The sequence below is a fragment of the Leptonotus elevatus genome, chromosome 8 (assembly GCF_054856555.1).
Source record: "Leptonotus elevatus isolate MCC_2025b chromosome 8, RoL_Lele_1.0, whole genome shotgun sequence".
NCBI lineage: Eukaryota > Metazoa > Chordata > Actinopteri > Syngnathiformes > Syngnathidae > Leptonotus > Leptonotus elevatus.
In genome coordinates this window covers 17,231,371-17,252,467 of record NC_141246.1, presented here as the reverse complement: position 1 = coordinate 17,252,467, position 21,097 = coordinate 17,231,371, and the positions used below count along the sequence as shown (strand labels likewise).

The following is a 21,097-nucleotide window of genomic DNA, read 5'->3' as shown; positions in this document are numbered from 1 at the left end:
AATGATGACGAATAAATCTTTGAGTGTGGTTGTATGTTTTTAACACGTTGATTAATGCTCACATTTAGCTGTGTGAATGGGATATTTTTTTTATTATTATAATCTATTATTAAATATTACATACAAATTATACAGTGCATTGTCACAATACATTTCATGTCCGTTCTTTATAGCAGGAAGTTACTTTATGCGGCTCCGTGTGACAAGTAAAAAAAATAAATAAATAAAAAAAGCTAACGAAAACATTACCAGAAGCCGATGAATCAAAAACACTGTCTCCTCACTTCTGGCAGTTCGGACTGCCTGATTCTTTTTTTCTTGAATGGTCAATTAACTCATTATTGAAAGTGGAACAATTAGGCTAGTAATTATCTCAGTATTACAGCAGTCACCCCACACAACTTCACCAACCTCGTGTCAACAGTAGGGAGAATCCTTTTCCAGATGTGAAACCCGTTTCGCATTCCGTGCTCACCGTGTTGACGCGTGCGCGGCGTGTCCATTTCCGAAACTTGCAGGGCTTAATAAACACTTGTTCGTGGTGCGTTCCATTAAACAGCGTGGGAGTGGTTGTATATGTGATGTGAATGTTAAAAAGGCAGAGCGGCATGAAAAAAAACATGGACGTGGGACGAGGCGTGTCCCATCTTCAGTTAGACAACTTTTGCTTTTGACTGATTGGCATGCACATGTGGGCGATCACACGTGCCCCCCTGGGGAGTCCCCAGAAGAAATATTTCAAACTTCTTCGCATCCAAACAAGGCACCAAGGCAAACAAGGAAGATACGGTGTGAAATTCTTCCCCTGTTCGCCTTCTCTCTACCAACACACTCACTTTTCGTAATAACAGTGTCCACTTGGAGAGGAGGGGACGGTGGTAATTACCGGCAAATCCATTTCCAGGAGACAAAGCTGTACTCTCTTGTCCTGCTTCCTGCTGTTGCTCCTCCCAATGCATGCTTCCTACCACCAGGTGAAGAAGGGTCTTCTACTCTGGAAACTCTGAGTGTACGACTCACTGTTGGCTCTCTGGGGAGCTCTGGCAGTTTCGACAATCACTGGGGGCATCTGGACCAACTGGAGTGGTGTTTTATCATCCTTTAGGGCTTGGCACAGGTTCAGAATCTTTGAAGGAAGAAGAGGCGGGGATGAAAATCAAGGTCATTTTGTTAATTGGCAACACTAAGCAAACTTAACCATATGTTTAATATTTACTTTGTTGGGCGTGTGTGCATGCGCGTTGATTCTGGTGTGCAGTTAATATTGGCTATGGGTCACTTAGTTGATAGAAGATGAAAATAAAATAAAATGCAGCGAATAACATGGGGGGGGGGGAGAGGAGTGATCCAAAATCAAAGGGATGTATTATAGAAAGGGCATAGTAAGAAACACGCATTTTTCCACATTGTTTTGTTAAAAAAAGGAAATAAATACATAAAATAGAATCACTCATTGTATAGCACATTTCATACACATACACAGTGAAACTCAATATGCTTCACATACTATAATTCAAAGTACAAACTTTAAAAGCAGTTAAATAGATTTAAAAGCAAAGTAAATAAATAAAAATAGCTAAATTATTAATTGAGAGCACACAGTATAAGATTTTCAAAAACATAATTTTAAAAATACTTTTGATAGATATGGGAAAGGTGCATCGTTTTTTAACCTGGATTTAAAAGCATTTACACTTTATTGGTATGGTTTCCATCTTTTTTCATTCATATTATTCACTCGTATAATAAAGAATACAGGTAGTCCTCAACTTATGAACACAATGGGTTTGAATAGGTTGTTTGTAGTCAAATTTGTTTGTAAGTCAAATCACATAAAATTTTATTTCAAAGTTAAATTCTATGAAATTATTTTTAAATAAAATACTAAAAATATTTTAAAAAAAATAATAATATGAAAAAATACAATTATTCCCATACAGTACATACATTAAAAAATAAATTAAATGTCATCACCCATCCATCCATTATCTGAACCACTTTTCCTCATGGTAAATACAATTTTTACACAGTACAACGCTAAAAAACAAAACAAAATGACGATTCAAGATGGCAACCGCCGAGTCGGATTCAGGTGATCTCGAAGCTGATCAGATATTTTTGTATGTTTTGCTACTACGTCGATAAAGAAGACGACTGAGGGCTGCTTCTCATGAATATCCTCCGAAATGTAGTCAGTGTGCCGCCAATATTTGGTGTATGAAGCGCGGGTGCGCCGTAGGCTCCTGTGACGTGCATTGCAGGACAGAGAGGTAGTTACGATACGATACGATATACTTGTATTTTCCCCGTGGGGAGCTTTTTCCTGGACTCCGTCCAGCTGCAGTTACAGTAAAGAAAAAACAACAGAATAGAAAGAGATCAAATTAAAGTTGTGGAGCCAGTTGAAATGCGCAAATGGTGCGCTGCTGCTCGGTGGGGTTGTGGCAGAGAGGGGATCCACAGTGTAGTACTGTACCATAATGTATGATGTGGCGGGCACTTAAATATATTAACTTGCGAGCCAAATACAGCATTTATGGACATTAGTCAGCTTTTGTTTGTATCGTAAGTTGAATTTTCTTAACTCATTCACTGCCATTGACGGCTATAAACGTCAATTAATTTTAACTATTTTTTATTAGTTTCACATTTTTTCCCACTTTTGTTAACAAGAGTATGAAAACCTAGAAAAAAAATTATTGTACATTTAGAACAGATATAAAATTTGTGATTAATCGTGAGTTAACTAGTGAAATCATGTGATTGATTACGATTAAAAATTTTAATTGCCTGACGCCCTTAATTTTTAATAATCTTTTTTTCCCTTTTTTTTATTACGTCAGGCGATGAAAATTATTAATTGTAATTAATCGCATGACTTCAACAGTTAACTCACGATTTATCACAAATTTTATATCTGTTCTAAATGTACAATTAAAAAAATTCTAATTTTTCATACTCTTGTTAACAAAAGTGGAAAATATGTTAAACTAATAGAAATAGTTCAAATGAATTTTTGATGCCTGCCGTCAATGGCAGAGAATGAATTAACTGGAGGACTACCTGAACCAGCAAATCAGGGGACCGACCGTATTATGCACAAGTGTAAAACTCTTTTTAAGAGTGATTTAGGTGGAACGTATTACACAGGTGCGGGATTTTTACTGTAAATAGTACAAATTGATAAATGAGCGCGTGTTCCAGCCTTTAGTGATGTGTGACAAGTTCATGTTAACTGACCTGCCCCCTCATGACAGCGACTTGCTTGTGAAACTGTCCTCTGTCGAAACCAGGATCTTTCTATGGGACAACGTGTACATGTAAAATACAGAACATTCTTGTGTATAGAGAAACAGAGCAGCGTGCTTGTTCCTATTATCCATCAGATTCCTCCTGACATCACAGTGACATGAGAACAAAGTCCATACTGCTTTCATACCTTGAATAGTTCATAGAGGTCCTCTTCCAGATCTTTGATAAAATTGGGGTCAGCGAGTTTTGGTAAAACTAGTTCTCGGATTTCCTGGGAGAAAGGAACTTTGGCCTGGGAGAGCCATGCCCAGTAGAAAGGATCTAGAATATGAAGCAAAGTAGGTTAATGACAGCCAGTCAACGCACTTTGAACTTATAAAATGTGACAAATAGGCACAACAAGCACCACTGAGAGGAATTCTATAGCGATCGGTCTCAGGGCGAGATTTACAGAAGAGTCTTACATGCTCTCCAGGAGTCGGGATGTTTGAGAGGGAAGGCTAGACCATTGTCTATGGCTGCCAGCTTAATTATTGGGTCCTTCACGACTACCCAGTCTGTTTCCTGTAGCAATCCGATTGGACAGAAAACACAGGAATTACAAATACACACTCATAAAAAAAAACATTTCAGAGAGAGGACTGTGTGTGGAATTCTCACCCGGTTCCCCACAGGGTCCATAGGGCAGTCATATTTGAGAAGCCAGTTGTCATTTCCCCTGTCTAGAAAAGAAAAAAAACAAATCTTGTGACGATGAGTCGGTCAATGACCGCGCTGCGTGTGACCACGATGGCCACGTGCTGAGCGGGGTGACTTGACTACATGCCTGTGTTCCTGATGATGTAATCGAGGACGACGAGGCGTTCGAACTGCAGCTGAAGCTGACGGTTGGTGTTCTCCGGCAGAGGCTCGGCTTCAAACCTGCGGAGCCAAAAATCTGCATCCTTGTATCCGTCCACAAAGAGCTGGAAGGAGCCAACCTGGAGGAATAGCAACAAAGTCCATCAGTGGTTTCTCATGCTTAACTAAAAAAAAAAACGGGAAAAAAAAAAAGCAATAGATTATCTTACCTTAGGAGGTAGTCCAATCCTATGGAAGCGCTGACCCACTTTTGGTACTTTCTCCAAGGCAAGCCTTTTACCTCGAGACTTTACCCTGTCTATGGCGCTGTAGTTGAAAGTTTCACTCGCCAAGTATACCACCTAAAACAGCCACCGTGATTAGCAGCGAAACTGGTTCCCGTCACTGGTGTGTACGCATGTCTACCTTGGTCCTCGGAACGATATTGAGCTCCAGTTTCTGGTCCACCAGGCTAGCGCCGGCCTCTGACAGGTAGCCCTGGTTGAGAACTAAACAGTCGCGACCAAAACAGCACGGACAGCACAGTTTCTGAAGCCACTTGGTCCATTTGGGGTTTAGCTGGCCGTAGGGCTCTTCGTTTTTAGGTTTGAACACACCGATTATCTTCTGTTAAGGGAGAATAAATTCTTAAAGACTACATTTCACATTGAATAGTTCATTTATTTGTATACAATACTTAATAATATAAAAATAAGATCATCCCATTAACAAATGTAACAGAAAAATCACAGCGAGCAATATAAACCGTTATATAAAATAAGATGACTCAAATGCAGACAAGAAAACTTGGGGCATGTCCTGATTTTTTTATGGCGGAGATTCATAAGGAAGGGGAACTGATGTTATGTTTGAAGATCTGTGACGAGTATTGACGTAACTGGAGATGATTCAATGTTGCGCCAATAGTTTACCATCAGTCACTTAGCTGAGCTAGCATAGTGAAGTTGAGGCAAGTGTTGTAATTAGTGTTGTTCTGATAATGATAGGCCCCAATACTGCACTGTAACAGTGGTATCGGCATCGACATGTAACTAACAACCGATACCATTATTTCCGACGTTAAGATAGGACTTTGGATGCAGCATCTGGTGTCTTGCTTGTGCACGACATTCAATAATGTGTGACGTGTTCACTGCATGCCGAGCCAAGATACCCTTTTGGCCTTTGAATGCTCTGAACCAATGGCAGGGCAGCTTTTTCATGTTGGAAAAACAAAAACAAAAACTAGGTATCGGTCCGGTATCGGTCGGTATCGGTCGGTATCGGTCCGGTATAGGCCAATACTGCAAAACTGGGTCTCGGAATCGGTATCGGGGGCCAAAAAAACGGTATCGTAAACAACACTAGTTGTAATGTATTCAGTTGCTGCTCTTTAGGGCGGATACGTACATGGCTATCTTATGCGTTACTTATCTGGAATGACAGGATGTCTAATTGGATGATGATGTATGTAACCCATTTAGGCCTGGGGGAAAAAAGTCGACCAAGTCAGTTGGGTCGACCACAAAAATTGGTTAAAAAAGGGCACTCATTTTACAAAAATGGCACGACACACACAAACCGCCAAACAAAAATGTCACGACAAGTTTGAATACTGAAATAAAGTTAATCATACCACAATTTAGTTGTAACTTGCAACCCAATGCTAAATTTGGGCATGTTCTATTTAACAAAGCTGATCTACTTGAATGAGTTCATGACTTGCTCTTGTATGACTGGCAACTACCTTCTGCCATCTGAGGAAAGAGAATGTGTTTGTTTTACTTGCCACTATATATGAATTTGGATCGTTTTCTACAGCACCCCTGTTGATCTCTCACACCACACTAGTGTGCCACAGCACCCTGGTAGGAAGCATTGGCGTCACCAGCACAATGTTGAAACATTAAACTTGGCCATAGTAGAATGACATCAAGAGAGAAGGCACATGACCACTAAGCACTTTGGTGACTCAGTAAAGAAACCGTATGCGGGCTGGGGTTGGGGGATAACAATCCAACACATTCAGTGTTGAGGATTTGTTACTATTGTGTCGCAGATTTTTTTTTTAAAGAAGAGGTGTGACAAATGGATTTAAAATATAATGTATTACATAGATGGGAAACGATGTAATGGTAAACACAAATAGATCCAGTGAACACATACACATTCACTGGGGACTTATCAATCACATACATGATATGGAGGAATGTGGGTTGTGCAGCACTTGATCACAGATTAACACCAGTGAATTAGCATAATTGGGAAAAAAAGAAACAAGATTTTGCAGTGCAGACGAGGGGAAAAGTGTCACCATTGGACCAATGAAACGATTCCTGGCCAAGTCAAGTGACGAGAGGGTGCAACAAATCAGAACTTTCCCTATGATTACACACATGGGACTTTGTTCTTTGCTCGGAAAAACAATGCGAGATTCCAACAAGACAAAATATATATACTGTATATATTGCTCGTGTTATCTGCTGTTTGACAACTTTACAGCCACACCAACTATGACGGCCTCTTAAGTAAGTCTTTAGTAGACTCACAAACAAAACTAATGATTCTTTCATTTAAAACCATGATTTACAGCAACTCAATTTATTTAGTCCCCAATTACTTACAACTAACATATTACGGCAAATTGTTGTGTATAGTATACAACAACATGTATTACTACATTAGATTGTCTTAAATTATATTATAGTATATGAAATGGGTTGCTTGGTGGTGTCATGTCATCATATGGTAGAGAAAAGGCCTCCAAGAAGAAATTACTACGTGGAAAAGAGGTCGTCATAGCATCCAACTAACACTTCCCTGAAATGAGCTTTCCAACGAGAACTGTGACTAACTTGGCTGTTCTTCTTCTTACCCCGTGTGAGTCTTTGACAAAATAGCTGCCACTGGATCCTTGGTAGATCCTCTCCGGGTAGATCCCCTCCTCAATGGCTCGCTCGGCCTTGCGGATGATCTCTCTGAACTCCGGATCCTCCGGGAATTCGTTCCGGTGCGGCTCACGCGGTGAGCTACCACGGTCCCGGTCCAGAAGCGGTTGTCTCTCCCGGCTACGACTCGGACTGCCGGCGGGAACGCGCACCACAGAGCCCGGCGTGCTTCCAAAGGCGCCCCGCGGGCTGGTGGGCTCTGTGGGACCGTAGCTGAAATCATTTGAGTCACGTAGCGGAGAGACAAGCGGACTCGTCTCGTCCATAATGCTGGCGGCTGACGAGAAGTTATTATATTTCGCTGTCCGGAGAAGAAACCGAAATGGGCGAAAAAGGTTGACAAATAAAGTAGCGGTTGTTTTGTTGCTTGGACGTGTGGTAGCTAACAAGGAAGCTGAAAAAAAGAAAATCAGATGACTGTCAGCTTCCGGGAAAAGGCGGAACCTGTTGGGTGTTTTGATAGTAAACCAATCAGCGATTAGATACTCTTGTCAATCATCTACTCTCACAGTCTGATTGGGTAGAGTCTGGCCCACCCACGGAAAACACGTGAGAGCGTAACAGTTTGTGGTTAATGAACTCTAAATTAAAACTAAAACAATTCAATAAAAACGTTAGGAATATTAATTAATATTATATAATATTATATTATAAATGTCACTTGGGCTTGTTAAAACATTTATCATTCATAAGGAATTACGATGTTGGTGATGATATATGTTGTTAATTGATACTGCAACGTTGTTAATTGATACATAAACATTCGTAAAACGTGGAAAATAAGGACCAAAAACTAAAAAGTCAACGAAATGTACCCTACAGGTCTGCATATTTTTACACAACAATTCACGATCTGTAGCATGATAAATACCGAAAACGTCACACTTTATTTATTTATTTATTTATTTATTTATCTAAAAGATAATATGTAAATGTGTATAATTCGCGTGGGTGCATGTGCACGTGCAACTGTACGCATCCTCCATACTCCTGCCTCTTCTACAAGCACATCTCGCTGTCTGATTGGTCACAGCCGACAGGAAGAGCACGAACAGAACCCTGGCGACTACCGAGAGCTGTCAAATTCAGGCAGACACGTCGAAAAGCGTCTCTCAACTTCATTAGGCAAATTTGTCACTCATCTGCAACCATCTGCAGGCTTGCAGCCACTCCAACATAAAGCTGTATTCGCTACTGCGGCATTTAAAGAAGACTGGTCGCTTGAGCCAAAGTTTCCGGAAATATAGCGCAGAGGACATCGGCATCGGGATGGCAGCGTACAAACTGGTGCTGATCCGTCACGGAGAGAGCTGCTGGAACCAAGAAAACCGCTTCTGCGGATGGTTCGACGCGGACTTGAGCGAGACAGGGGAGCAGGAGGCCAAGAGAGGAGGACAAGCCTTGAAAGGTAAATTCATGTCACAGGGCCTAATCGGCCATACTGCATTGGATTAGAGCTCTGCAAGCCTGCAAGTGCTTATGCAACTGGGCCGGATGGGGGAAACAGATTGTGGGCCTAAGCGAGAGAAGGGAGTAGTAAACAATGTGTGGATAGTTACTGAATATGAAAAATAGATAATTTTTATATAACTATTCTGTACAAAATTAAAATATCTATGATAACGCTGTATGGAATCGACAGAATTTTACAATACACTTGTCTTTGTGTCTTTCTCACCCCAGATGCTGGCTATGAGTTTGATATTTGCTACACTTCTGTTCTGAAGAGGGCCGTCCGCACTCTGTGGTTAGTTCTGGACGGCATCGACCAGATGTGGCTGCCAGTGCACAGGACGTGGCGCCTCAATGAGCGCCACTACGGTGGTCTAACTGGTCTGAACAAGGCTGAAACGGCAGCAAAACATGGAGAGGCCCAGGTCAAGATTTGGAGGCGCTCTTTTGACATCCCTCCCCCACCCATGGATGAGGGCCATGACTTCTATCAGACCATAAGCAAGGTTACTCCGGAAGACATCAACTAGTGATCAGCCTCTTTTGCACAGAGCTCTTGCTCACGAGAGCCATAATGCTAGATGTCATCATCGATTCATTGACTCCAACATCATGTGCAGCAGCTCAATTGTCTTTTTCATGATACCGAACCGAATGCTTCAATGAGTGCGGATTTGATTCTGAAATGGGAATAGTAAACACTTCAAAATGGAGATCATCGAAAAATGCATGGAGTAATTTGCACACGTGATTTTGGCAAGTTAAATAGAAGCTAATGGACAAGAATGTAAATAAGTTATTGTTTCATTTATACAGCACTTTGCACAGAGAGGGTTCACAAATTGCTTTATATGGTTAAAATACAGAAGCACAAATATACAGTAAATACAAGAAAAAAAACTGATGGCGCTGGGTTTGGGGAAATATGCAAATATACTGCATAATTTTTACCACAGGAGAAAAAAAGTGTGGATTGTCACAATGGGGTCCTGGCCCACCATTCCGGCATTCTTCCAGACTACCTCAGAAAGTGGTATATTGGGAAAAGAACTTCCTTGCCTGTAATTTTAGACAGAACAGCAAATAGAAGGCGGCTAAATTGAGGCTTAAACAGGTTGTGTAATTGAGGCTATATTTTATTCGGACATATTGATTAGTGCCTCATGACTGTAAAACCATAAACGGCATGTAAACATTTTCTTTGATATAGGACCGACGTTATGCTGATCTGACAGAGGAGCAGCTTCCAACTTGTGAGAGCCTGAAGGATACCATTGCGAGGGCTCTTCCGTTTTGGAACGATGAGATAGTTCCACAGATCAAAGAAGGGAAGAGGGTGCTGATTGCTGCCCATGGCAACAGTCTCCGCGGCATCGTCAAGCACCTTGAGGGTAAGTATATGAATGAAGCCTTATTAAGAGCTCTTTGTTCAAACAAAAACTACATTCCCAAATGAATAAGGTCACCAAAAATAATTTCGTTTTTTCCACTTTTCAACACTTCTCTGCAATGTTGCTCTTTTGCGCTGATTTAGCGTTGGGTGAGCAACGAAAGAGCGACTTGTTGTTAGTTGCCAACTGGTCAAAAGGATAACTTTCTCTGGCCCATTACGCCTGGACTTGTTGAGTCAGGCTGTTGAACCTTGAGCTAAATTGATCAGATAATAACAAATGACGCTTCTATGTTGTAAATTCTGCCTATTATATCGCAGGAATGTCTGAGGAGGCCATCATGGAGTTGAACCTTCCTACAGGTATTCCTGTTGTGTACGAGTTGGACAAAAATTTGAAGCCCATGGGACCAATGCAGTTTCTCGGAGATGAAGAGACCGTACAGAAGGCCATGGCTGCTGTGGCGGCTCAGGGCAAAGCAAAAAAATGAACTCCGATCCAGTGATTGGGCTAGTATTTAGATCAATGCTGTGCTGTTCAGTTAACAAAATATTCGAGTCACAAGCCTGCTAGCGTTGTTAACATCACAAACCTCACACACACACTGCACCAAGTTTAATTCAATAATACTCAGAGGATTGAATTTAATCATATATATATATATATATATTGTCATAACAAGGGTTTTAGAGAATGGATATTGTGATGCATGTATGTACTGATCAAAATATTCATGTTGGACCTTGGCGGTATGTTCAGTTACCTGACAATATAGTAACGTTGTTGTTGAAAGACCATGTTTATTCACTTTGCACTTGTCTTTGCTGTGACTCTGAGAAAATAATAAATGTGGTGAGCTGTTACATATTTAAAATCTTTTTCAGCATACTCCCCCCACTGTTTCCCTGTGGCAACCTCACAAGTGGCAGTTTCACATCTACTTTCTGATGTTTATTTTTAATATAAAACATTATTTTCCTGATGAGAAATGCCCCCAAAGACACCCAACCTTTCCTTTTATTTATATTCTGTTTTTAGACATGTTCTGATGACGGACATAATTGATCATTGAGCATTAAAAATACAGATATCTGTCCTGTGAAATGGTTATTTCCCCAAAATTTTATAAATCATCAATAATTATTTGTATGTATGTATGTGTGTGTGTGTGTATATATATATATATATATTATTAAAAAAAATTTTTTTAATAATCCCCAAATTAGTATAGATCAGGGGCCACATACAAGGTGCCCAAGGATCACATGAGTAGCTAATCGGCCTGTTCTGACAATATTTCACCACACCATTGATGGGTCATTGTAATTTATTTGCTTGTAGTGTTGTACAAGTGATCATTTTCAAACACTTCAGAGATTTACACAAATAAACTGTGGCATACAACATTTGAATAACAGACACCCGGTTGTATTATATATCCTACATGTCTCGTATCATAACAAACCACCGAAACTCCCGGTTCAATATGGCGACTAGGTCTTTTTAGTGTGTGTGTATGTTTTTAATCATAGAAAGATACAAGCATGGTGATGAGTCTGCACAAAGAAAGAAAAACGGTTGCGACGGGTTGTGGTGATTATCAGTTCTCCAGGAAAGCCACGTAGTCGGTGAGTCTGGCCAACTGCTGCTCGTTGGGAACCGACGAGACGGGAGGATGATCAGGCTTTTTCGGCATCACCGTCCTGGTAGCGGGGTCTGCCTGCCAGCCCTGACTCACCACACTTTTGACGGCGTCGTCCACCGAGTAACCCGCAAAGGCAGCACAATCTTCAACGCTGATGGAAGTGTACGCCCGCGCCACAAGCCCGTAGGCCCGTTGTCGCGTACTCTCTTGAAGGGCCTCCATTACTGGGAGAATATTTTCTGACCACTGATAAGCCGCAATAGACGTGTAGATCCCAGGGAAATCTCGTTGCCACATGTGCTGTCCAACTGTCCAAATTGCTGCTAGTTCAGCATCTGCTGCTTTTATTGCCTGGGGAATCCTCTTCCAGAGATACCGGGCGTTGTTCATATCATTATGTAATAAATAAAGTGCCAAAAGCTGTGCATACACTTGAGGGGTCGTAATGCCTCCTGGTGCTTCGAGCTCTTGAGCTTCACACTGCTCTATTAGTTTGTCAAAATTGTCTTCCATAATCACAGCACCTGGCATGATGATGAGGATTGGTCTCGCGTTTGTCGATGAAATTTGCTTTCCGAGCCGATCTTATTCAAGTGACCCGATGGTGACTAGGTCTGCACGTCTTCAACGAGCCAAGACTTTCTCTAGTAGTTGTTTATCTACATGATCCTTTTCTGTTTCCCCTTTCCGGTTTCAACCAGCCAATCAGGGATCAGCCTCAACCCTTCGTCACAACCAATCGCCTCGCGGGTAGTTCTTCTCGCAAACATGTCACCCATGAAGCTGTGTGTTCCTGGTGAGTTTTATGTTAACTCCGACGTTGCTCCAAGTTGAACAGCGTAACTGCGTGCGGAAATATTTGCGATAGCTTCATTAGCCTGAAATCTCCTACAGAATTTATTTGTTTAAGGTACTATTTCTTGGAAACCCTCAAACCATCGCTTGAAGGTTTAAGCCATGCTAAATAGTAGCTACCACGCATGGGCAGATTGTGTTTATTGAAATCAAAGTGTGTAAGTATTTACGTGTGTACGACATTGTTACGTTGTTTTACGTAACGTACACAAGGGAGTTATTTAGTCTTACTTCTACGGGTGTGTATTTTTGACTTTTACTTTCCATGGCAGGATTCATCAGCAGAAGCCCTGCCCATCGCCCCAGGGGAGGATGACAGCATTCCGTTCTCAATATGCTGTTATGTTACGTTTTTGTACAGTTTATTGCGATTATGAGTGGATTAAATTAGCTAAATCCCCACCGAAGCTCCGGATACCAAATGGACGGCTTGCCACTCCATTTTGTGTATGTTAATCATGGTTGTAATTTGTATTAGTATAGAATTGCACTGCACCATACTGAGCTGTTTCTAGTATTTTGGTACCCTCAAGTAGCTACATGACTGTATCAAAGTGTCAGTTAACAGTTATAGTATTTTGTACCATTTTTTTCGCCTTCATGATTTCATCAATATGTTATATCTTTGTGTTCAGGTGATAAACTTTGCAGTGTAGAAGATTGTACTCCTGGAACTGGTGTATACCTGCGGCATGGCTACATTTACTCTTCGCTAGCAGGCTACGTGCTCAAGAAAAACGAAGGCGAGGAGGTGAGAGGCAGGATGAGTGAGGTGCAGGTCAGACGAAGCTGTTGAGGCATTCAGATGTGTGGAAATGTGTTGTTGGAGTGACACGTCTTAAGGCTTTTTAACAGAATGTAACAGGTGACGTATTTCTAAAAAAAAAAAAAAAAAGCGATTTGTTTTTTGTTTTCATATCTAGTTACCAGTCATCTCGGTTGTGAGAGAAACGGAAGCCCAACTACTGCCAGATGTTGGCGCAATTGTCACCTGTAAGGTAATTAAAATTGACTAGTATACTGTAAAATCCCATTTTAAAAAAATGGTTGCTTCCAAATCCATGGTATAACTGATACCACACTGAATTGTACTGTATAATTATCTTTATGCACTTCTTCAGTATTTTCATTTAAGCATCACTTGTGAGTTTGTACTCAAGTCTACATTAAAGACTGACATGGCCTTGTTCTTTGACTGGACAGGTAACAACTATCAATCCCAGGTTTGCCAAGGTCCACATACTTTATGTCGGCTCCACACCACTGAAGGACCGCTTTAGAGGAACGATCAGGTACATGTAAAGTGTGCTTCAAAGGATAATCATTTTTCAGCACCCCCCTCGTCATTAATGTAACACTACTGCTCTTCCCTGGACGCTCAGAAAAGAAGATGTACGGGCAACAGAGAAAGACAAGGTTAGTTTAAAAGATGCAGAGAGTAGCTTTGCACAGCTTCTGTGTATTTTGCAATTTTAACGTAAGATACATGTTTTTCCTCATTTCCTCTACAGGTGGAGACGTACAAATGTTTTAGACCTGGCGACATTGTCCTGGCAAAAGTGGTATCCTTTGTCTTGTGGTTTTTAACGTTTTAATAGAGTTGTGGCTTTCGATAAAGTAGTACTAAGTTTGTGGCGGCCGTGGCTGAGGGTGTAGAGACGGCCGTTCAGTAACCAGAAGGTCGGCTGTTCGATCCCCGCTCTCCCCAAGTCATGTGTCGTCGTGTCCTTGGGCAAGGCACTTCACACACACACACACACACAGTTCCTCCAGTGCTACTCATACTGGTGTATGGAAGGTGCGAATGTTTGGTGGTGGTCGGAGGGCCGGTAGGCGCACACTGGCAGCCTCGCTTCCGTCAGCCTGCCCCAGTGAATGTGTGAGTGTAAGAATAATGTATCCATTCCATTGCAAAGCGTCTTTGAGTGTCTAGAAAAGCGCTATATAAATCTGATGTATTATTATTATTAAAAGCTAATCTTGTTGTGGGTAAACATTGTGTTGTACCATGTACCATGTAGTGTCGCATCCTTGACCTGGACTGTGACAGATTTCCCTGGGTGATGTGCAGTCCAACTACCTGCTGACGACTGCTGAGAATGAACTTGGGGTGGTGGTGGCCCACAGTGAAGCAGGTCAACTCTATGAAACATGTCTGCAGCATCTTTTTGGCCAAAAGCTAGCACATACATCCAGTTAGCAATTTCCAGTTAATTTTTATAGGCTGTAAAATATGTATTTACTCCAAATCATGTATCTTTTGTAATTGACTGTATCTGTGGCAATAATGTATGATAGACAGAACAATTCAATACCCTTCCACTAGATGTCAGAAGGTACAATTAACTTTTGTATCTACCCGTTGCCATTAGCGCACCAAAATAATTCATGGCTTCCTGCAAGTCTATCAGTTCTGTGTTCAACTAAAATGGTTTGTAAATGCTGTCAACTTGTCTCAATACTTTTAGGTCAATCTATGTGGCTACTGTAATGTGTGATGATGAGTATAGCATTGTCTTGTCTAATTTAATCACACGTGTCATGTTTCCATGTGAACCAGGTGCACAGATGATTCCAATCAGCTGGTGCGAGATGCAGTGTCCACTGACTCATGCCAAAGAGTTTCGCAAAGTGGCAAGGGTCCAACCAGAGTATCTACAGGCGTGACAAACCTCAGACTTGATTTCCTCCACTAGGAACACACAGCTTCCCCATCCCCGAGTGACTCAGGAGCCTCCCTACGTGCGGACACTTTTAAAATGTTGCCTTCGGCAAATAGTGTTGGGTTTTTTTCTGCACATTTGGTCAGACTATCATCTTGGAAATGCTGATACAACATTAGAGCTGCGATATTGAATGGACACAATGTAATCACACTGCTTTTTTCTAGCAGTTAAGTTGACGGACATCAGACCTCAAGGATCACCTTGCAGTCTGAACTGCATTCGGGTGCATCTTAATGAAGTTGCACTTGGCCCATTGCTCGTTTCAGTTTTCATTTGGTGCTCATTTTCCCTACCACACACCATCAATTCAATTTTGTGTCAATTTCACACAGAGAGTAAGCAAAGTTTTTTTTTTTTTTTAAATGAACACTTCTGGCTTACTGCAGATGGTTGCAAGAATGAAATAAAATGTTAATTGTTTTAATTTTTCAATACTTTGTGATTGTACTTTCACAGTTGGGGGAAAGTTTTTTTCTTCTTCCATTTTTCATTTTTCAAGCGTCTCAAACGACCAACATTTGTGTAGAGATTGTTTATTTACAGGAATCAATGTCAAAGAGCTTGATGTAATTGGAAAAAATGCTGTTAAAACAATATTAAAATTAGAGTTTGCAGTTTAAAATAAGTATTTTGTTAATTTAACTATCTGTATGAGCTGACAGTAGAACATTATTAAAACATTACTTTGAAAAATACGGCCATTATGTCTCTAATGGTATATTATTTTAAAACAGCAAACTCCACATTTTTAAGACCTACAAATGTATGCTCAGTCACCAAAGCGGACAGATTGACATGCATTGACGTCAATAGAGAATTTCTTTTTGGATGCGTCACTAAACCCAAGTCCTGCGCCTCTGCTGTTAAAGTCTATTCGGCGTGAGTGGGCACGCTCAAACTCTCCCATGAGTCCTTGCTGTAGATGCACCTGTGCGTCCTTGCCGAGTGCCATATTTGGATTTGGTGCATTTGCAGCAGCAGTTGGCTGGAAGCCATTCTTGAAGCCACCCATCAACCGGAGGAACTTCTGCTGCTGCTCAGAGCTTTCAAACTGGGCGGTGCTCCACTGACCAAACCCCTGAGATGAGATTTGGGCAACAATTGTTAGAAAGCGACAAAAATGAATGCACTTTTAAGAACGTCGAGAGTTGCTTTTACTTATACACTCAAAATCTGCAGTTAAATTAGACTATTACTGTAAAATTATATCTTGACAAAGATTCTGTTTTGTTTTGTTTTAGAAATCTTAATATCACTGCTGTGCACTTTGAATGACATGGCCTTCAAAGCACTTTAAATTGTAAAGAAAAAAAGAATCACTGACTTTTTGAGGCCGAGAGGCCTCGTCGACCTCCATCTGCAAAGCCTGTCGTCTTTCCTGTGATAGAGCGAAATACTATATCAACAAGCATGGAGAGGAGTCAACAGAATCAGAAAAAAAAAAATAATGTAAAAAAAATAGCACGTAGAGGTACGAATCTGCTTCCTGTCACCGTCCCCTCTCCCTCAACTCAAAACTGATTACAGTTGCACCCCTACCAGGGTGACGTGACGCCATAGTGTGGCGTGGGTAATTATTAATTAAATGTATTTATTTATTAGTTACAAATGTATATTTGTTCATTTAGTTATGCCAGCAGTGTATAGTGACAGAGTAATTAAAGGGATACTTGATGCCATTTTCAGCAATAAAACCTTAATATTTTGTCTGTAACTTGATAGCATTATTTTTCATGTGTAATTAAAGAGGAAGTCACCCCCCAAAAAAAATTATTGAGAACAATAAGCTCCATGCAGCCCCATTAGTCGAAATACGGTATTTTGGTTGATATTGTGTTAGTGGAATAGGAGTTAAGTAGCAAAATCCAGCAGTTTTTATCAATATCAGAAGGCGGCCATTTTGCCACTAGCTGTCGAGTGAAAATGACATCACAGTAGCTCAGGCCTCAGGTAACAACCAATCAAAGCTCAGCTTCAGGAAATAGGTGAGCTATGATTGGTCATTGCCTGAGCAACTGTGGCAAAATAGTTTATGTCCACTCAGATGGACATAAACGGCTGGATTTTGCTCTAATTTAGCTTGTAGCAGACGTCTTTGATCAACTTTTCTCTCTCATTTCATTTCTAACCGTTTCAAAATTCAAAGCATATGTAGGAAGATAAAAAAAAAATTTGGGGGGGGGGGGGTTTGTTAATGTTTTATTTTATGTTGCCTGTTTCTGTTAAGCGCTTTGTGACAGCTAAGGCTGTTTGAAAGCGCTATATAAATAAAGATGACTTCTTGATTTTAAAATCACATTCTGCCTATTGCCGTGGACTGAAAATTACATCACAGATGTTCAGAGCTCAAGTAACGAGCAATCACGGTTGACCTGTTTTGGTCATGTGACATTCGCAAATTGTTTTTTCAGAGGTATTAATTGTACGTGAACAATAAATCAAGTTAGCAAATTAATTATAGACAAAATATTAACTCCTTACAGCTGAGAATGCCTAAATGAGTCAAATGTCCCTTTAAGGAAACGTGAGAAAGCAAAATAATGTCATGCTTGATATTCACCTGGTTGATGTTCACCTCATCGGCGTTTCCAGTCTTTTCTGACAAGAAGACCACGTCTGCATCGAGAGCATCCTGAAACATAAAGCCCAAAAAGTTTAACCAAGCATGTAAAATGGTCAACAATATCAAACAATGATACACACTCACCACCCGGTCGTCAAACTCGTCTCTAATTGCCTCCTCCTTCACCTTCTTCATCTCCTTCTTCTTCTTTACCTTCTTTTTCAAGGTGAAGTCAGGATACAATTCCTCAAGCAGTTTCTCTTCCTTAATCGAAGCCTTCTTTCTGCTTTTCTTGCTCGGTTTCTGGTATTCGGCCTCGTCACATTTTGGCTTTTTAACTTTTTGTTTGTTCTTTTCAGATTCAGTGTCTCTTTCTGCACCGAGCTCAGAAGACTTTCTCTTCTTGGGCTTTTCTCCTTTTTTCTTTTGTTTTGTCTCACCTTCTATGCCAACGTCGCTCTTTGCGGGTTTTTCTTCCTTCTGTGCTTCTTTGGTGGAATCCTCAGCTTGTTGATTGTTTGGTGAGGCCTTCTTCTTTTTCTTCTTCGGCTTCACCTCGCCAACCTCTTGTCCTTCTGGTGTTTTTGTAGCCACTTCACTGTCAGATAATTTTAGTTGAGCAATTTTCTTCTTTTTTGTCGTTTCATTCTGCTCCGCTTTGTCCTTTTTCCTCTTTACCTTATGTTTAATATTTTCCTCTGCACTCACAACTGGTATCGTATTTGGTTCCTTCAGCATCTTCTCGGCTTCTTCCTGCATTTCAACATTTTCATGTTTAACTTGTGTCACCTTATTTTTCTTTTTTTTCTTCTTACCCTCACTTTTGTCCTTTTTTCGTTTCTTTGTCATCTTTTTGACGACTGCAATGTCATCTGTAACGTGAGAGCCATTAATATAATGAACCTTGTTTTTTTCTTTCTTGGCTTTCTTCGCCACTTTCTCGTCATGAAACTCTTTTTTTTCTTTCTTCGCCACTTTCTCGCCATCAGCTTCATTTTTTTCTTTCTTGGCTTTCTTGGCCACTTTCTCGCCATCAGCTCCATTTTTTTCTTTCTTTGCTTTCTTGGCCACTTTCTCGCCATCAGCTTCATTTCTTTCTTTCTTGGCTTTCTTCGCCACTTTCTCGTCATAAACTTCATTTTCATCTTTCTTGATTTTCTTTGCCACTTTCTTGTCATCGACCTCATTTTTTTCTTTCTTGGCTTTCTTCGCCACTTTCTCATCAACTACAGTAGCAGTTTGATGCTCAATCGGGGTTTTATTCTTTGACTTTTTCTCATTACTTGTTTTCTCAGTTCCCTCTTGACTGCCAGTCAGCTTTTTATTTATCTTTGTTTCTTTGCAATTTCCATCTATGACAGAACCATTCACCACTTTCTTCTTCTTTTTCACTTTCTCCTCATCACCCACTTTTAAAGACAAGGGCACTTTCATTCCAGACTCCTCCATTTTTACTTTATTCTTTTTCTTTTTCACACTCTGTGCTGTCCCGTCAGCAATTATGGGTTTGTTCATTTTTGAAGGAGAGGTTTGTTCTTTCTTAAGTTTCTTGTTTTTCTTTCCAACATTCTCATCTGTCACAGCCTCAATTTCAATTTTCATCTTGTCCTGGGGTCTTTGCACAAGAACACACCTGTGATTTAACTGGGGGGGGGGGGGGGGGGGGTACCATTATAGGATCAGATTCAATACTTGGTATTTGATTACCATTCCAATTACATAAGTGTGTGACTAACAAACCTCCGAGAGCTGCTTAGGGAAAGATTCCTGATCAATGTCTCTTTGCAGAGCAAGTCGCTTCACCTATTGGAGAACACAACCAAACAGAGTATTTCTACATTAAATATAATGAAGACCACAATCACATTTTACAAGATTCTGCAGCTCTATGCAACTATTGCAACATTTGACCCGCCTGTATCGTGAGAGAGTGAGTATAATTCTGAAATAAAATATTTTTTCAAAATCTTAAAAGGAAAAAAATGCAATATTAATAATTGCTTAACACCACATTTAACAGTATTTTTGCCCCTTTTATGTTCATTTAAACAACAAACGTTCAATAAATGTAATTTCACTTCAAATCTGACTTAGGCCAGTGAGAGAATAACTTTAGGATGAATTGTATATTACCTCATCAATGACAATAGTCATGTTGGCTGTAGGTGCAACCCTTTCAGAAACAAAGACCACTTCATCGGAATCCGTCTAAAATAAAACGAATGAATGAATGACAACAATGCTAGCTTTTTTCCCCCCCTAATCAGTTTTGATTTCTGAAATTAGAATCTTTGCAGATCAAGTTGATGAACAAAGGAAAATTATTTTTAGATGTCCCCCTCCTCCAACACACCTGATTCAAATGATCAGGATCGTTATCAGGCTTCTGCAGAGATGCTGGTGAGCTGATCATTTGAATCGGGTGTGTTGGAGGAGGGAACCATTCTAAAACATGCAGGACAGTAACCCTCGAGGCGGATTTGGACACTCCTGCCTTACAGTAATTATTCTATTCGGCTCGTACCAAAGTAAACCCTACTGTTTTTTGAGGGTTGAAGGAACGCTTCACTAACTTAACTTACACTTTCACGGTACAATTGCAACGCACTGTCAATTAAGCCCCACATAAACAATTGTGTCCAATGATTTGACTCAGGCGAGCATCGAGAAGGTAATAACAGCGACAACTTATATTCTTGTCTAACACTCACTGCACAAAATAAATTGTGTAGTGTAGATAGATAATATTTAACGTAAACATGAGAACTGTTTCACTTACTTTGCACACTTTCTTCCTTCACGTGTACACGAAGGACTTTTTTGACCCGGACGTGATGTCGTTTGCTTCCGGTAAAGACGAGTTCAAACCCTTAGCAACCATGCTTATGCTCCTAGCGTCCCTTTCATACACAGACTCCGGGGCGGGGACATTTAATAAACGAAAATACTCGTGAAGTGTTGTTGGCAGTTTTCTTGTTGTAGTTGAGTAACGTTGTACGAGACCGTTTGCATTAATGTGCCGGTGTACAGTGCGTCGACTGACGAGTGTCGGCCTGTCCGGGCGAGCTGAAAGTGTCAGTGCGCGTGCGCAAAGTGCCAGTATGTCGGGGCAGCCCTTCTGCGCATGCCCCTCACCGAAACCCGAAGCACGTGAGTTTTTTTCTGCACACACGTATTCGATTTGTGTTTGTATTTTGATTTAGATAGCAATATTATGATGAATACAACATATTCTGGACACTTACGAAACCAATGCAATCCGGTTACTCATATTACTTTAAAAAATAAACGGGTGTTTCTGTAAGAGGCTAAAAACTATTAGAAAAATATAAAAATCAGGTATAAACATTAGCATAAACTTGTTTTGTTTTTGTTTTTTATTTATTTAATATATTATTGAAAACGAATAACCACTAGAGTATTGA

General features: G+C 40.5%; 4 protein-coding genes and 1 pseudogene across 4 annotated transcripts; 2 read left to right on the top strand and 3 right to left on the bottom strand.

The window, feature by feature from the left end:
* Nucleotides 1–73: 73 nt before the first annotated feature.
* On the bottom strand, nucleotides 74–7,472 carry pi4k2a (phosphatidylinositol 4-kinase type 2 alpha). The gene is made up of 9 exons (XM_086083890.1): nucleotides 6,968–7,472; nucleotides 4,519–4,719; nucleotides 4,323–4,454; nucleotides 4,075–4,232; nucleotides 3,913–3,970; nucleotides 3,717–3,816; nucleotides 3,440–3,573; nucleotides 3,241–3,300; nucleotides 74–1,126 (listed from the first exon to the last, which is right to left on the bottom strand). Exons 1-9 carry the CDS (start codon nucleotides 7,304–7,306, stop codon nucleotides 965–967), a joined length of 1,344 nt encoding a protein of 447 aa, XP_085940016.1. The 5' UTR covers nucleotides 7,307–7,472; the 3' UTR covers nucleotides 74–964.
* Nucleotides 7,473–8,048: 576 nt separating this feature from the next.
* Nucleotides 8,049–10,978, top strand: LOC147170024 (phosphoglycerate mutase 1). Its single transcript, XM_086083985.1, has 4 exons — nucleotides 8,049–8,448; nucleotides 8,724–8,998; nucleotides 9,703–9,883; nucleotides 10,204–10,978. The coding sequence occupies exons 1-4, from the start codon at nucleotides 8,310–8,312 to the stop codon at nucleotides 10,371–10,373; spliced, it is 765 nt and encodes a 254-aa protein (XP_085940111.1). The 5' UTR covers nucleotides 8,049–8,309; the 3' UTR covers nucleotides 10,374–10,978.
* A 214-nt stretch (nucleotides 10,979–11,192) lies between these two features.
* LOC147170023 (COP9 signalosome complex subunit 8 pseudogene) lies at nucleotides 11,193–12,201 on the bottom strand (annotated as a pseudogene).
* On the top strand, nucleotides 12,172–15,804 carry exosc1 (exosome component 1). Its single transcript, XM_086083986.1, has 8 exons — nucleotides 12,172–12,324; nucleotides 13,019–13,134; nucleotides 13,307–13,381; nucleotides 13,587–13,675; nucleotides 13,766–13,799; nucleotides 13,895–13,945; nucleotides 14,434–14,518; nucleotides 14,944–15,804. The coding sequence occupies exons 1-8, from the start codon at nucleotides 12,192–12,194 to the stop codon at nucleotides 15,048–15,050; spliced, it is 690 nt and encodes a 229-aa protein (XP_085940112.1). The 5' UTR covers nucleotides 12,172–12,191; the 3' UTR covers nucleotides 15,051–15,804.
* On the bottom strand, nucleotides 15,626–21,062 carry knop1 (lysine-rich nucleolar protein 1). The gene is made up of 7 exons (XM_086083982.1): nucleotides 20,452–21,062; nucleotides 19,806–19,880; nucleotides 19,413–19,475; nucleotides 17,817–19,316; nucleotides 17,670–17,741; nucleotides 16,434–16,487; nucleotides 15,626–16,187 (listed from the first exon to the last, which is right to left on the bottom strand). Exons 2-7 carry the CDS (start codon nucleotides 19,824–19,826, stop codon nucleotides 15,879–15,881), a joined length of 2,019 nt encoding a protein of 672 aa, XP_085940108.1. The 5' UTR covers nucleotides 19,827–19,880; nucleotides 20,452–21,062; the 3' UTR covers nucleotides 15,626–15,878.
* Nucleotides 21,063–21,097: the final 35 nt, after the last annotated feature.